Source organism: Alosa sapidissima, chromosome 4 (assembly GCF_018492685.1).
Source record: "Alosa sapidissima isolate fAloSap1 chromosome 4, fAloSap1.pri, whole genome shotgun sequence".
In the NCBI taxonomy this organism is placed as follows: Eukaryota; Metazoa; Chordata; class Actinopteri; order Clupeiformes; family Clupeidae; genus Alosa; species Alosa sapidissima.
The window spans coordinates 29,589,794-29,605,774 of NC_055960.1; the positions used below are offsets into that span (position 1 = coordinate 29,589,794).

Genomic DNA, 15,981 nt, shown 5'->3' on the forward strand with positions numbered 1-15,981 from the left:
AAGTGCGTGTGTGTGTATAACATGTTTGTGAAAAAGACTGAGATGCAGAGAAAGATGGTGTGTGTGTGTGTGTGTACTGTATGTGTGTTGAGAGAGAGAGAGAGAGAGAGAGAGAGAGCAAAAGCAAGGATGTCCTGCTTTTAAACTCCCAGAGGTTAGTTCTAGTCAGCGCGTTGTTGCAGAACCCCTACCCCACACATATACGCCACAGGAGAAGGTGTGGCTGTAGGTACTGGTATGGACTTCTGGGTGGAAAGATGCATTTTGGGAGATGGAGGTCTTGGTGATGTAGCTTTTGAGATGCTTTTGCAGTCTAAATTAGCGGAGTTGAACTCCAGGTGAATTGATTTCTGACTGAATCGATGGAGTTGAACTTTGGACTGAATGGACTGAGTTGAACTCTCGTTTAATTGAACAGCAGATGAGTGGACGTTAACTATGAGATGCCTGAAGTTTGTGCGTGTGTGCGTCTCCCAGAATTGGAGTTGTCAAATGTGTGTTTATGTGTTTATGGGAAGGGGATGTGTATATATTGGGCTACCAAAGAATCATATTGGAGTGTGTGTGTGTGTGTGTGTGTGTGTGTTTGTGTATGTGTGTAGGGAAGTGAGGGAAACTAGGTGGGGGGGGGGTGTGTTATGTTATGTGTGATATGTGTGAGGCTGTGTATATCCTGCATGGAATGTAATGATGTGTGTGAAAAAGACTCTATACTATACTGTACGCTAGAGGTGCATTGGTGACTGCATTTGTGATATTTAACCCTGTCACACTCTGCACTGTCTCATTGGTCTCCTGCTGGCATACTCGCAGAAGCTCTGGACATGCTCAACAGTTAATGTCCAGCTCCTCCTCCTCTCTCTCTCTCTCTCTCTCTCTCTCTACCCTTTCTAGTCTTCCTCACCCTCTTCCTCTTTCTCAGTTCAATTCAAATGCTCTATTGGCATGATAAATTATATGTTGTATTGCCAAAGCATTCACATTCCATCCATCACGCCATCTCTTCTCTCCATCTCTCTGTGTCTCTCTCTTTTCCATGTCTCTGGTGTTGTAGCGCTAATCTGTGTTATTGGCTCGAGTTTTTCCTCGTCAGTGTTACCAAAGCAGACACATCAGCACTGAGAAGAGAATGTGAGAGAATGAAGGCAAGGCTGCTGGAGTTAGATAACACTCACTCCTGTTCTCCATTTTTCTTTCTCCCTCTTCCTATCTAATGTCGCTGTCATTTGCTTTTTTTTTTTCAGATTGTTGTGTGTCTCTGTATGTCTGTGTATGCGTACATGTATGTATGTGTGTGCGTATGTGTATGTGTGTCCGTATGTATGTGTGTGTGTGTGTGTGTGTGTGTGTGTGCTCAGTCTCAGCAGTGACTGGTTGCTAAGGATGTCCATTTGAAATAGAAACCTCCCACACACAAGCTCTGACCTGCAGCACAGCACAGAGAAAAAGAGGGAGCAGGAGAGAGGGAAAAGAAAGAGAGGAGAGATGGAGTGGAGGGGGAATGGAGGAAGAAGGGAGAGAAACAGATGACAAGTGCTTACCTGCAGAGGGATGAGTCAGAATGGAGAGACACAGAGAAAGAGTGGACGAGTGACCAAGGTATTCTGGGTTGAGTTCAAACTAGACAAATGTTGCAAATATGTTTGATTCAACACAATCAGTGGTGCCTGGAACGCTTTGTTGCTTGTGCAAGCACAGCTGAGGTCATTGTTTGCTTTCTTTTCAAAATGTTTTCTGTATCTATTTTTAATTTCCTTCAGGTGGACACACAGTGGACACTGCCCCTCTCTCTCTGCACACATGTCCACACTGATAGGAAAGCACCTCTGCCTCTTTAAAATGGCATGCTCTACACATGGCCCTCTTTAATATGGCATGCTCTAAGTTATACTCTATATACTACCTCAAAAGCTTGTTGCATGTTGTTGTGCAACTGGAATCTGTAGCAAACTAGTGCAGAGCGTTTTGATTTTGAATTTCCCCAGGTGAGGAGTGATCACAAAGGTGGATGAAGAAAGAAGATAAGATGGAGGAAGGAGAGGAAGATGGATAGTGAGAGTGGAGAGAGGGATGAATAGAGAGATGGAGTAAGGGAAGGAGGGATGGATGGATGGAATGAGGGAGGGCTGGATAGATGGAGTGAGGGAGGGATGGGAATGGCCATACTGCAGACATAATAAGTAATGATTAAGTCAGAGAGAGAGAGAGAGAGAGAGAGAGAGAGATTTTAGAGAGATGGGAACAGGAAGATCAGAAGAAGAGAAGGAGATGCACAGATGGAGAGAGAGGAATGGAGAGACAGAAAGCTTTTATAGGTGGAATTAAAAGAGGAATTAAAAGCGTGGCTGAGCAATTCCATTCAATTCAATCAAATGTATTTGTCCCTGAAGGGCAATCACAAAGAAAGCAGACTGGAGCAAACCTACGTCGGTGTATTAGCTGATATATACTGATTTGACTGATCTTGGCCATCAGCAAATTAGTATGACATTTATCCATGACGGAGGCTGATGTTTATCTGTTTTGTTGCATCAAGTCTGCAGTAGTTAAATGTTGTTATTCGTGGACTTGGGCATTCAGAGATGCCCGAGATTCAGAGACCATTTTTGTTTCCTAAACAAAAATGAAGTAAACAAACAAACAAATATCGGTATCAGCATCAGTTATCCACCAAATTGTTATTTTAAACATTGGTATCGGTATTCATTCAAAATTTCACTATCAGTGCATGCCTAAAGCAGACATATGGCCTGCCACCTGCTACCTTTTTATTCAAGCTAGTCAGTGCTAACAGTCTAGACATTTCTCAACAATGTAATAATGTAGCAAAGTAACCCTGTCTGGAGATTACTGAGGGTAAGCCATCATTATTTTCAGTCTTTTTCCTTTGATTTCTGTCAATAAACCTGCAGGTCTTTTCCTCTTTATTGACCAACAGAGGCTCATAATTGTCCTAGACGAGCGTATTGAAAAGCTTTGAGGACCCGAGAGCGCTTCACAGATGTCTCTGGTCACATTGATCAGGGCTCTGTCTGAAAGGAGTCCTCAGCCTCGTCTGAAAAGGTTTTTTTTACTTTTGCAAGCCCAGGGCTCCCTTGGAAAAAGAAAAATGTAAAATCTCAATGGGACTCACCTGGTAAGATAAAGGATAAATAAAATAAAAATAGAATAAGGTTATAGGTTATGGCTCAGCTGTTTGTTTGTTTGTTTCCCTGGAGGCCGATGCTGCTGCTCATATCTGGGGAGAATGTTGTTTTCCGGGAAGACTAATAACAGCAGTGTGTTAAGTGTGATCTGATGCCATGGTGAATAACAGCGGTGTGTTAAGTGTGATCTGATGCCATGGTGAATAACAGCGGTGTGTTAAGTGTGATCTGATGCCATGGTGAATAACAGCAGTGTGTTAAGTGTGATCTGATGCGATGGGAGGCTGTCTGTGTCTGCCGTGATGGCTGCCATCTCGTGTCGAGTTTCAGAGACGGAACACTCTCTCCGACCCCTCAGACCGTCGTCCCTCTGCACCTCCATCATCATAATTCATCTCTCCATCATTCTCCCCTCCTTCATATCTGTCTCCGTCCTTCCCTCTCTCCATCCCTCTCCCTCTCCATCCCTCCATCTCTCCATCCCTCTCCGTCCCTCTCTCTCTCTCCCTCCTCCTCTCTTCAGTGCCTGGCCTAGTCTCTGATGAGAGTCCATGAGGGAGCACGCTGCTCTTATGCGGCCCTGTGAAATTGGCTCGTAAATTGAGCTTTTACACAGCAGCCAGGTACCCACTGAACATGCCAATGACCCCACTTAATGGCCTCAATATCTCCCCACCTCTCACATCCTTCATCTTGCCACTCCTCTGCTTTTCCCCTTTATTCCCCCTCCCATCTTCTCTCTCTCTCTCTCTCTTTCTTTCTCTCTCTCGCTCTCTCTCTCTCTCTCCCTCCCCTTATGATTAATAAACTGTTACTGATCACACGGATGACTCCACTTAATGGCGCCGTCAGCTACCTCCACCCCCCCACTGCTCTCTCCTCTCCTCCATCGGTCCTTCTCTCATCCATCCCCCTTTCCTCTCCTCCTCTGCTTATTACTGAACTGGAGAACATGCTTAAAGGGACACCAGGCAAGCCTGATGCTTTTTCTCTACGAAACTCCCCCTCGCTCGGTCTGAAGCTCTCTTCCTTTTCTTTGCATCTTCCGTCAAGGGTTTTCGCTGTTTCTTCGCCGGCTCTGCCATTATACACACGTTTGCAACAATTGCTAGCGTTGTTAGCCTGCCTCTGTGCTGTGGATGCAGGATGTAAACTGATCCTGCTTCGGTCGGCGGGTACGATACACTGAACTTGCAAGCGGAATATTCTTCCTACAGGCAGTAGGGGCGGGCGAGAGAGTCTTCATTCGCCCCGTAATGAGTCATTTAACCATATACCGACTTACGAAGATGAGTAATTAACACGAAAACGTTGCCTGGTGTCCCTTTAATGGCAACTCCCACTAACCCCACACCCATCTCATTCATCCATCGTGCATCCCTCTCTCCTCTCCTCCATTTCTCCATCTCTCTTCCCTCTCTCCTCATTATGAATAAACTGTTTCTCACAACATGGTTCCTGCTGCACATGGTTAATGGCACCAGCGTCCAACCCAACCCAACCCCCTCCCCTCCTCTCCCCCTCCTCCGCTCTTTTCTGTACAACATGGCTCATGGTTCCTATGTACAAATAGAATTCTAAATGAACATTGCACTCTCCCTTTTGCTGGTGGTTGGGTGTGATGTCCTATATGCTGTAGTATCCACACATCACAACAGAAGGGCTCACTCCAAGTTATTGATGTCTTTTATAGTCTTTTTTTTTTCTATTGTCGTAAGGGTTCCTCTCAAGGCCTTCCTCCTTGGACCGGACACATCCAACGCATTGGGCCATGCCTAGATACAGTTAACCTTGCTTAGTGACCACAACCACCACCCTTCCTCTCCTCACCTCTCCTCTCCTCCTCCCCCTCTTCTCCTCTACTCTATTCTTCTCATCATCTCTCCTCTCCTCCCCTCTCTTCTCCTCTACTCTATTCTTCTCATCATCTCTCCTCTCCTCCCCTCTCTTCTCCTCTACTCTATTCTTCTCATCATCTCTCCTCTCCTCCCCTCTCTTCTCCTCTATTCTATTCTTCTCATCATCTCTCCTCTCCTCCCCTCTCTTCTCCTCTACTCTATTCTTCTCATCATCTCTCCTCTCCTCCCCTCTCTTCTCCTCTACTCTATTCTTCTCATCATCTCTCCTCTCCTCCCCTCTCTTCTCCTCTGCTCTCTTCATCTTATCTCTCTCCTCTACACCTTTTTAATATTGGGCTGGTATGCCTGTGGCTCTAATAACATGGTCTCTACTGGAGGTTGTCTATGATGTATTGCAATGAGGCGGTGATGTCCTCGCTGGAGGATTGATTTAATAAATGAATATTAAACCTCTCCTCCTCTCCTCCTCTTCTCCCCTCCTCCCCTCCTCTTCTCCTCCTGCCGTAGTCCCCCTTTCTCGTTGCCTATGGCGGAAGTGGCCCCACTCTCTTTACACTGTATAATGTAAAAGCTGTGTATCTAATATAGCCATGCTGTACACACACACTGTATAATGTAAAAGCTGCTGGTGTCTAGTTCTGTTCTTCTCTCCTGTTTTCTTTTCCTCCACCAACCCCTCCTCTATCCTCCACTCCACACCTCCACCAGCTTCTCCTCTATCCTCCACTCCACACCTCCATCAGTCCCTCCTATCCTCCACTCCACACTTCCATCAGTCCCTCCTCTATCCTCCACTCCTTCTTCATGTTTGACTCTTCTGAAGTCCTCTCAGCTTAATGAAAGATGTGAGAGCTGGATTCATAAGATGTGTGTGTGTCTGTATGTGGGTGTGCGTGTGTGTGTGTGCCTATATATGGGCACACACTGTGTGTGTGTGTTCCTGGTTGTGTGTGCCTCTATGTGGGCGTGCATGTGTGTGTTTGTCTGTTTGTGTGTGTGTGTGTGTGTGTGTGTGTGTGCGCCTCTATGTGGGCGTGGTGGTGTGTCAGGCAGGATTCATCTCCTGTGCTTACTGCTTACTGCTGCTAAGTGAAGGGATGGGATTCGCAGTTAACCCTGCCACGGAGGGAGAGTGTGTCAGCATCAGTAGCAGGGTGGAATTTGCTGTTAACCCTGTTAGAGTGTGTGTGTGTGTGTGTGTGTATGTACAGGGAACACCAGTCATCCATCTTCTTAACAGGCTTTTCACACCCTCCTCGAGGCAATCACTCTCTCTTTCTCAGATCAAATGCTGCTGCAGAGGCGGCTTGAATACAGATGTGTGCTTGTGCAAGCGTGTGTGAGTGTGTGTGTATTTGTTTCTGTGTGCGGGTCCATCACTCACTGTATAGTTAAGAACAATATTATTCATACCCCTGGCAAATATTCATTTAATATTTTTCTCTTGACCAATATGTTTGTTCTGACTGAAAATGACACTGCCTCATGCCAAAAGGTTGACAATGTGGGAGAAATATGGAATCAAAAAAAGAAACGTTTTCATCTTTTTTTTTTTTTTTAAATGTTGGTGTTTGTGCATCTGTGTGTATATCAGGGTATCTGTGTGTGAGTGTGTGTGTGTGTGTGTTAGTCTGCGGATTTGTGTGTGTGTGTGAATAACACTCTTGTTACATTAGCGCAATGTTGTTGAGTAACAGATCCTGAGCGTTGTTCTGTGAAAGCCAGGCGTGCAGCAGGGAGCGTGATCGATTGATCTGGGATCAATAGGGCTCTCTTTAACAGGCAGACAAATGGGATTGGATTACACCCTCACCCTGCGCCGCAGCAGCGCCGTAATTAACAGAACCAGCATCGCATACCGGGTGAGGTGGAGCAGCGCTAACGCCATCCAGTGACCGTTGGCCCACGCGGGGTCGATGGGAGTCCGTGGCACTTTGGATAGAAAGCGTCTCGTCTGCTGAATATCAGTCAGTTTTGACTTGAACTTGAACTTTAAGGTTCCTTTGTTCTGCCTCTCTGTTTCCTGACTGGCACATGGGCATGCCCACTTTAAATGGCACTGCCAGCTGTGGGTTTGTTTGTTTGTGTGTGTGTGTGTGTGTGTGTGTGTGTGTGTCGCTGAAGCTTCACAAAGCTGAATCTTACTAACACTGTCTTAGCCAGATCACCTTCTAAACCATCGCCCTAACGCAGAATTCAGTACATCTGCACAACGGTGCATTACTGAGGTTGCCTTTTTAACACACGAGTGAGTGTTTATGGTAATTTAGCTCTTCACACACACATTTGTAGGGGTGTTAAGTCAAAATCGATCGAAATTACATCTCAGTCTCTAACTTTGAACTCAAAGGTAGAATCGACGATGTAGCCACACCCCCAATGACAGCGTCAACACTCCTCTAACCAACCAACCGAAATAAAAGCCCGTCTTGCTACTCTGAAATCACCGCTGTGGAAGTATTTTGTCATTCATTCACGTCATTTAAAACTAACTTACTCAACTTAGCCAGTGAAAAGATGATCTAGTTACAGTCCGAAATTACTTTAAGGCATAAAATGCACATTGATAGGTGCATATTCCATGAACACTAACCTTGGGTATCTTCGGAGTGTGCTGAAACAATCAAATTATCAATCTGTGTTGTTTCATTTCACAAGGTTTACGCCTGTGTTTAATGTTTGTTCTGTGTACAATGCCATGGTATTTAGTTATGGATGTGACAGTTTTGCGTGGAATTGCCCAAAAGCAAACGGCATTTGAGGAATGCATTACAAGTGATATTAAAAAAGATTGAAAATGAAATCGAATCATGACTTTAAAATCGAAAATGAAATCGAATCGAGGATTTGGACAATCGTGACACCCCTACGTCTGTGTGTGTGTGTGTTTGTGTGCTTCATTTGTTTGTCTCTGGTGTGTGTTTTTGGGCTGTACTGTGTGTGGAGGGAGAAAGATTTGCTGATTGTGCAGGTCAGGTGAGTCCAGAGCGCACACACACACATACACACACACACACACGTATACACATAAACACACACACACAAAGAGCCCTGTTTTTCTGGGCTGCTCTTGTCATGAACATCTGCTTAATGCCATGCCTGAGGGGAGTGTGTGTGTGTGTGTGTGTGTGAGAGGGTGCAGCAGTAAAACTGCAGTGCCTCTCCTTCCCTACTCCGACTACTGCGTGTCTATGCTTGTGTGTCTGTGAATGTGTGAATGTTTACGTGTGTGTGTCTGTTAGATGCAGCTGCAGTAAAGTATCAGTGTGTGTGAGACTGTTATTATCTCACTCCTGTGCCCTGAGCTTGACTAATGAGCAGCTTCTGTCTGCTTCCCCTAATTAAGACGAGACGCAGACGATCTCAGCCCAACGCAGTCGAGTGAGTGGTGAATGAGTTCAGCGTGTCCTGAGCGTCAGGCCAGTGGTGCACAAAAGAGCTTTGTCTGATCTTACACCGTTTCCACATCAAACACTTACCAGGACTGCTCTAGCTTGTGTCTGAATTGGTTTGTGTGTCGGTTTGTTTGTGTGTGTGTGTGTGTGAGCGCAAATGTGTCTCTTTACAATGATAATAAAGTTGTCTTGTTTTGTGTCGTCTTGTCTGTGTGTGTTTCTGTGTGTTGGTATATATTGATGAATATTTGTGTGTGTGTGCATTACGCACGTAAACCTGCTCTGCGTTGCCTTGTTAGGATGTAGTTAAAGGTTTTTCCACCTAACTTTTCTTTCAATATATTTTAATATAGTATTGAATCGGGAGGTGGCTTGAAATGTATGACCCCAGTCTGTAGTCATCTCTCTCTCTCTCTCTCTCTCTCTCTCTCTCTCTCTCTCTCCCCCCCCCCCCCCCCCCGTGTGTACAGTATTTTAAAGAGTGTGTGTGTGTGTATTGCATTGGTTATTGAACAGATTCCTAAAAGTGTGGCATTATTTTTTGAACAGTACAGCACCAAATGTGTGTGTGTGTGCTTGCTTGTCATTAGTTATTGAAAAGTGCATGTGCTTTTAGTTATTGAACTGTACACTGAATCTTTTATGGCACAATATGCGTCCTGTTCTGTACTATGCTGAGGTTGTCAAGGCATTCAGAGTTTAAGGGCATAGATACAATCCACAGAGTCATACAGTATTTCTTTTTCCAAGGCGTTCCCTGGGAATTCCGCTAACTAGGCTACACATAACCTAGAGTCTTTCTTAGAAACATCGGGAGGGAGCTGCAGCTTTAAGATGGTCTGAGCAGCTATGTGGCTATGTGTCTCTGAGTGTGTTGTGTTTGATATTATTGTTTGTTTTTCTTTCCTTTTTCTTTTGACATTTTTGTTGACGGGCCACACCGTAGCACTCAGCCCATCTGCTGATGACACAGGGCCCTTCAAAGCCTGTTTGGGTGCTCACAACACACTGTTGAAGCATCCATGGTCCAATAAAGATATTATTAGGCCATTAAAAGCAACGCTTGAGAGTGCGGTTTTCTACCTTATTTGAAAGTCTTTTTCTAACTCGCCCCCAATAGAGTGACTTGTTTATTTTTGCCTCCAGCGGTGTAATCCTGCATTCAGTATTCGGTACATCTGTATGGAACCTAACGTCCTGTACCTAAACGGTTCTGTACGAATGTGTGTACCTTTACACCCCTAGTGTTCACTTTACGCTATGTGTGTGTTGCTCATGAGACTCATCAGGAGCAGTGCAGTGGTATGAACCAGTAGCGTGTCCTTGAGGGGGGGGTGGGGGGGTGGCATCATGGCAGCCTGAGTGCTTGTCTTAAAATTAGACTGCATTTGCTGCTCTAGTTTCTCGCTTCAATGTGACATGTTTGCTTTTTTCGTCGCCAAGTCCTGTGGCTCGAAGGAAACTTCCTAAACACACACACACACACACACCATGACTGATCCACATCCAGAGCTACATAACACTCCCGACATCAGTCTAAGATGAGACCAGTCCCGTCCAGCACAGGACCAAAGTTGTGGGAGAGCCGTGGTACATCGTGTGTGTGTGTGTGTGTGTGTTCAAGTTCACTGTGCTTTCCTGACTTTTGTATGGATGTAGTGCAGATCTAGGGAACAGTGACATTTCACTTTGGGTTCTAAATATTCCACTGGGCTGCAGAGATGGTGTGTTGCAGTGGCGTGTGTGTGTGTGTGTGTGTGGAGAGAGTGTGCAGAGTCTTATTGCTGAGGCTGGCATGTTCGTCCTGCTCCATATTGCAACACAGAGCTCATTTTCAGTGTCTCAGCATGACACGGAGTAAGTAGTACACACAAACACGTTTTGGAATACACATGCACACACACAGACACACACAGACACACACACTTATCCTGTTTTAGATTGTAACGTGGGTGCTAATTTGGGAAGTGTCTCAGCATGGCACTTAGTAAGCAGCTCGTTCACCATTCTCCATCGCCTGTGTGTGGACTGCACAGAAGACTTCAAACGGTCTTAAACACTGGCACTAATCTCCTGTTGAATTAGCCAGCGGCCTGCAGGGACCCGTCTCATCTCCCTCCTCTCTCACACACACACACACACACACACACACACACACACACACACACACACACACACACACACACACACAGGGCTCTCGGCGTCCGTCCAGAGAGATGGCCGCCGCTTCGTCCATCCGCCTGCACACCCGCCGTCCCCTCCAACCGAACACTTGGCACGTCTTGATCGTAACAAGGGGAGAAGAAATCTCTCTCTCTCTCTCTCTCTCTCTATCTCTCTCTCTCTCTCTCTCTCTCTCTCTCTCTCTCTCTCTCTCTCTCTCTCTCTCTCTCTCTCTGGGGATTTACAGAGAGAAAAGTGAAGGTGTTCTTTTCTTGATGGCTGAAAGAAAAGCAGGGGATAAAAACAAAAATCCACATCCATTCTTTTAAAGTAATTGTGTGTGTGTGTGTGGGCGGGGGTTTTGGCCAATGTACAGTATCATCATAATGGAGTCAAATGAAATGGTAGATTCCAAGGCCCCTTTAAGTGGGTGAGATGTGCACAGGAGGCGGCTCTATTATGCGATCTGGCCATTTAGATGTTGCATAAGCATCTTTCACTTAACCATCGCCATGTCCTGTCTTTTTCTGATGTTTTCCTTTTTCATTTTAATGTGTTTACCCAGCGATGGCCTGTTATGGCCTTATTCTGTACTGTGTGTGTGTGTCTGGCTGGGTTGTGAGTGACCACTTTTGCTGTTTTTGATGAACAGTGTAGTGTTCTTTATTCTCATAGGACAGGTCCAAGTTTAGATGTTGTTTGATGGACAGTTGTGTGGGTGTCCCCCTCCCCCAAAGCCTTATTCATGCTGCCTTGTTGTCTGAGAGCAGATACAATGTTTCAAACGTTGCTCCATTTCATCAACATCCATCCAGAATACGGACTAAATGAACACTGACCACAGGCAGGAGACTCCGGCCTTATATTTTGAACATAAATGTTTGAAAATGTTTTATTTTGAAAATAAAATATTGACCTGCAGCTTGTTGTTCAGCTGAGTGTGTGTGTGTCTGTCCACCCCCCAGGCCTGACCCCCATCCGCGGGGAGCGTCCCAGCAGACCGACTCCCCCCTCCCAGAGACAGACGAGATCCTGGGCTCAGATGACGAGGAGCAGGAGGACCCCAATGACTACTGCAAGGGTACGAGACCACACACACACACACACACACACACACACACACACACACACACACACACACACACACACACACACACACACACACACACACCCCAACGACTACTGCAAGGGTACGAGACCAGGGCCCACACTCCAACGTTTCCGCTTGAAAAAAAATGGTGTCGGTCAAATTGACCGGCAGAGGTTTAGTTTTCCGGACATTATGATGATATGCCGGTCAAATATCCTATTATCACTTCTTAATTAGTCAAGTGGAGTTAAAACATGCTTAACTAATGTCAATTTAAAGATCTGTTATTTCCATTTTTTGGATTTGGCTAACCAGTCTCTATGCTCTATCATAGGCAGCAAGAATCCGCTTCTTTCATTGTTTTAAATAACGTTGTTTGTTGCTTCTACCCACATTATCTCTAGTGGTTCAACAGTTTCACTTGCGCAGATGCGCACACACATTGAATGAGCGCTCACACCACTACCCCCTGATGCTATGCCTCTTTATTTGATAACACTAAATTAAGAAATATTTCCTAATCTGGAAAATGTTTAGTTTCTTTTTCTTTTGGTCACTGATTCCGACCGATACGCCTGACACTTCGGCTTTTTCTCTGGTGGTGGTGGAGCTGACCGGACATCTGAGGCTTCAGGCGTTACCGATTCGCCATCATCTGTCGCTTCTGGCCTCTGAAAAAAGCTTTTAAGGCTAACCTGCCTGGGCCTGGCCATGCTTGAACCATATCACTCATTCATTCGTTGTTTATAACAGACGTTTTAGGCGTGCACTTTATTTGAAATGCAGCAAATGCGTGTTGTTTAATAACTTTCAAACGGTAGCCTAGAGCATGTTCCTTTAAAATATAGCCAAAGGACGGTGTATTTTTGCTTTAGTATAGGCCTACATTTTAGGTTTATTCTCAAATTCAGATTGTGTTAGGCCAGGAGTCGGCAACCTGCGGCTCTTTGATCCCTCTGATGCGGCTCAGCTTTTGAAAATAATTAATGAGTATTTAATTAAAATGTATTTTATTTTAGTTCGACTTTCATTTTTAAAATGTAATATTGTAGGTCTATCTGAGTAATTTAGCCTAGGCCTATATAACTTTCCACCTCACTTGACTCCGTAACCGTAGCCTGCACAATATTGTTACATTCGCGGTTTGTTGCCAAGTCAATATCAAACAAAATCACTGATTTCCCTCCATTTCAGTCAACGAGAACACTTTGTTATTGTTGATGTGTGCACTTGCTGTAGGCTAGATAAGGAAAATGTCAAAAAGGAAACGTCAGCGACCACAGCTTGCGAGCGCGAACACAAGCGGGCTGAAATGGGAAAGTTTCCATCTACCAACTATGATGTTACTTTGCATACCAAAGGTGTGCACACACACACCACACACACACACACACACACACACACACACACCCCAACGACTACTGCCAGAGACCAGGGTGTGCACACGCATGCACACACACATTTATTAGTAATAATTAATGCATAAGTAGTCTCTGCTGAAGCATTAGAGGCTGGAACCGTCATCAGTGGTACAGTATGTTGGCTGACCGCCGTACTACTCCACAAACAGGCTCTTTGTAGCATCTCTGTGTCTCTCTCCACTTTAGCATATGTACCCTGACTGTGTCTCTCTCCATTTTAGCATATGTACCCTGACTGTGTCTCTCTCCACTTTAGCATATGTACCCTGACTGTGTCTTCAGTTGTGAAAGTAAACTCGGTTCCCTCCCCCAGGTGGCTATCACCACGTGAAGATCGGTGACCTGTTTAACGGACGCTACCATGTGATCCGGAAGCTTGGCTGGGGTCACTTCTCCACTGTGTGGTTGGCCTGGGACGTCCAGTAAGTAGCAGGGATCAGGTCACCCTTGTCTGTTGTGGGTTATTGTGGTCTATGCTTCCAGGATCAATGAATTTGTGTGTGTGTGTGTGTGTTTGTGTACTCTAGGGGTAAGCGGTTCGTGGCCATGAAGGTGGTGAAAAGTGCAGAGCACTACACAGAGACGGCTCTGGATGAGATCAAACTGCTGCGCGCAGTGAGTTCACACCACTCATAACGCGCACACACACACACACACACACACAGACACACACAAATACATCAAATCGCATCATAACAGAGCACATCCGACTGACGCTTACCTGTTGAATTAAAGAGTAAGATGACTAAAATAAGCGGAAGTTAATGTTAAACAGTAAGAGGCTCTTACAGGGGCACTAGAGGGGGGACTAGGAGCAGGACATGTGTTTTGGAAGTGGTTCCTTGTGTTCTAAGAGTGTTCTTGTGTCTCTGACCTGCCCAGGTGCGGAACAGTGACCTCGGCGACCCCTGCAGAGAGAAAGTGGTGCAGCTTCTGGACGACTTCAAGATCTCCGGCGTCAATGGCACCCGTATCCTCTTATGTGCACTCTCAACACCTCCCCTACTGAACCTCCTCCCTCACCTCCTACCTACTCTCAGCACCTTCCCTACTGAACCTCCTCCCTCACCTCCTACCTACTCTCAACACCTCCCCTACCGAACCTCCTCCCTCACCTCCTACCTACTCTCAACACCTCCCCTACTCAACCACCTCCCTCACCTCCTACCTACTCTCAACACCTCCCCTACTGAACCTCCTCCCTCACCTCCTACCTACTCTCAACACCTCCCCTACTGAACCTCCTCCCTCACCTCCTACCTACTCTCAGCACCTTCCCTACTGAACCTCCTCCCTCACCTCCTACCTACTCTCAACACCTCCCCTACCGAACCTCCTCCCTCACCTCCTACCTACTCTCAACACCTCCCCTACTCAACCACCTCCCTCACCTCCTACCTACTCTCAACACCTCCCCTACTCAACCACCTCCCTCACACCACCTACCTGCTCTCAGCACCTCCTCTTTAGACTTCTTTCCCATACAACTCCTACCTGCTCCTCCTTTCTTTACCCTCCTCTCTTCTCCTCTACATACTCATACATACTTACTCTTTGCCTCTCTTTTCCACATTTTCTCCAGGTTTCATCTTCCCCTGTGTGTTCCTCTTTTTCTCTCCTCTAGATCTCTCTGCTCCTCCTCTCTAGATCTCTCTTCACCTCCTCTCTAGACCTCTCTTCACCTCCTCTCTAGATCTCTCTTCACCTCCTCTCTAGACCTCTCTTCACCTCGTCTCTAGACCTCTCTTCACCTCCTCTAGACCTCTTTGCACCTCGTCTCTAGACCTCTCTTCACCTCCTCTAGACCTCTTTGCACCTCGTCTCTAGACCTCTCTTCACCTCCTCTAGACCTCTTTGCACCTCGTCTCTAGACCTCTCTGCTCCTCCTCTCTAGATCTCTCTCGTCACCTCCTCTAGATCTCTCCACCTCCTCTCTAGACCTCTGCACCTCCTCTTTGCCCCTGTTTTCCATAGCTCCTCCACAGATTTCTCCTCAGCGCCTCCTCTCCTCTCCCCTCCAATCCCCCTCCCCTCTACACACCTGCTCTATGCTCCCCCTGTTTTTGTGCCATTGTCCTCCTTCTCCACATCTTTTGGGGTGGTGATGGTCTAGTGGTCAGGGACCACGGGGAGGTTTTGAGTTCCATCCCAGGGGGCTGCTGCTATTGTGCCCCTGAGCAAGGTGCTTAACCCTGTGTGTGTGTGTGTGTGTGTGTGAGTGTGCGTCCGTGCGTGTGTGCAAGGTGCTTAACCCCGAGTTACTCCAGGGTACTGGCCCTGTAGCTACTTTACTGTAAGTCACTCTGGGTCATTGTGTCTGCTAAACGATAAATAATGTAATCTAATGTACATAATGACATCCTTTCCACCATCATCACACACACACACACACTCTCTCTCTCTCACTCACTCACTCACTCACACACACACACAGCCACACACACTTACACACAACCATACACACACACTCACCTACTCACCCACACACACACACACACACCTCCTCCTTCCTACAGTACATCTCCTCTTCCCTTCCCTTCTCAGAGGAGTTACTCCATTATTAATCAATACTTCATATTCTGGTTCTGTGTATTCATTTCTACTAGATTGAATTATCTGTTAATTTATGTAATATTTGGTTGGTTTATTCATTTAACATGGTTGGCTCTACTCAGTAAGGGACTTTTTAATTGGGAGCTTTCAGCTGGTGTTCCATTACCCGTCCAACATTCACCTGCACAAAATCTGGTTGTGTTATTAATTTATTAAGTTAGTTTAAGTGAGTGAGATTTTTAGCTAAGTAGCATCAGCAGGAGTATTTGAAGTCCCACATTTTGCCTCAAGCTCCATTGCCTCTCAGTGTGGTGTGTGTGTGTGTGTGCACCAACACTGATATATGCAGGCCCT

The 15,981-nt window shown here is 46.0% G+C and overlaps 1 protein-coding gene across 4 annotated transcripts in view; it reads left to right on the forward strand.

Moving 5' to 3' along the window:
• srpk1b (SRSF protein kinase 1b) overlaps window positions 1–15,981 on the forward strand; it is a 55,314-nt gene that overhangs the window by 16,877 nt on the left and 22,456 nt on the right. For all 4 annotated transcript variants that reach the window (XM_042088303.1, XM_042088301.1, XM_042088305.1 and 1 more), the window contains 4 exons: window positions 11,529–11,644; window positions 13,388–13,496; window positions 13,602–13,689; window positions 13,957–14,044. In XM_042088303.1, the coding sequence (XP_041944237.1) occupies window positions 11,529–11,644; window positions 13,388–13,496; window positions 13,602–13,689; window positions 13,957–14,044 (401 nt within the window). The remainder of the gene's footprint in view (window positions 1–11,528; window positions 11,645–13,387; window positions 13,497–13,601; window positions 13,690–13,956; window positions 14,045–15,981) is intronic.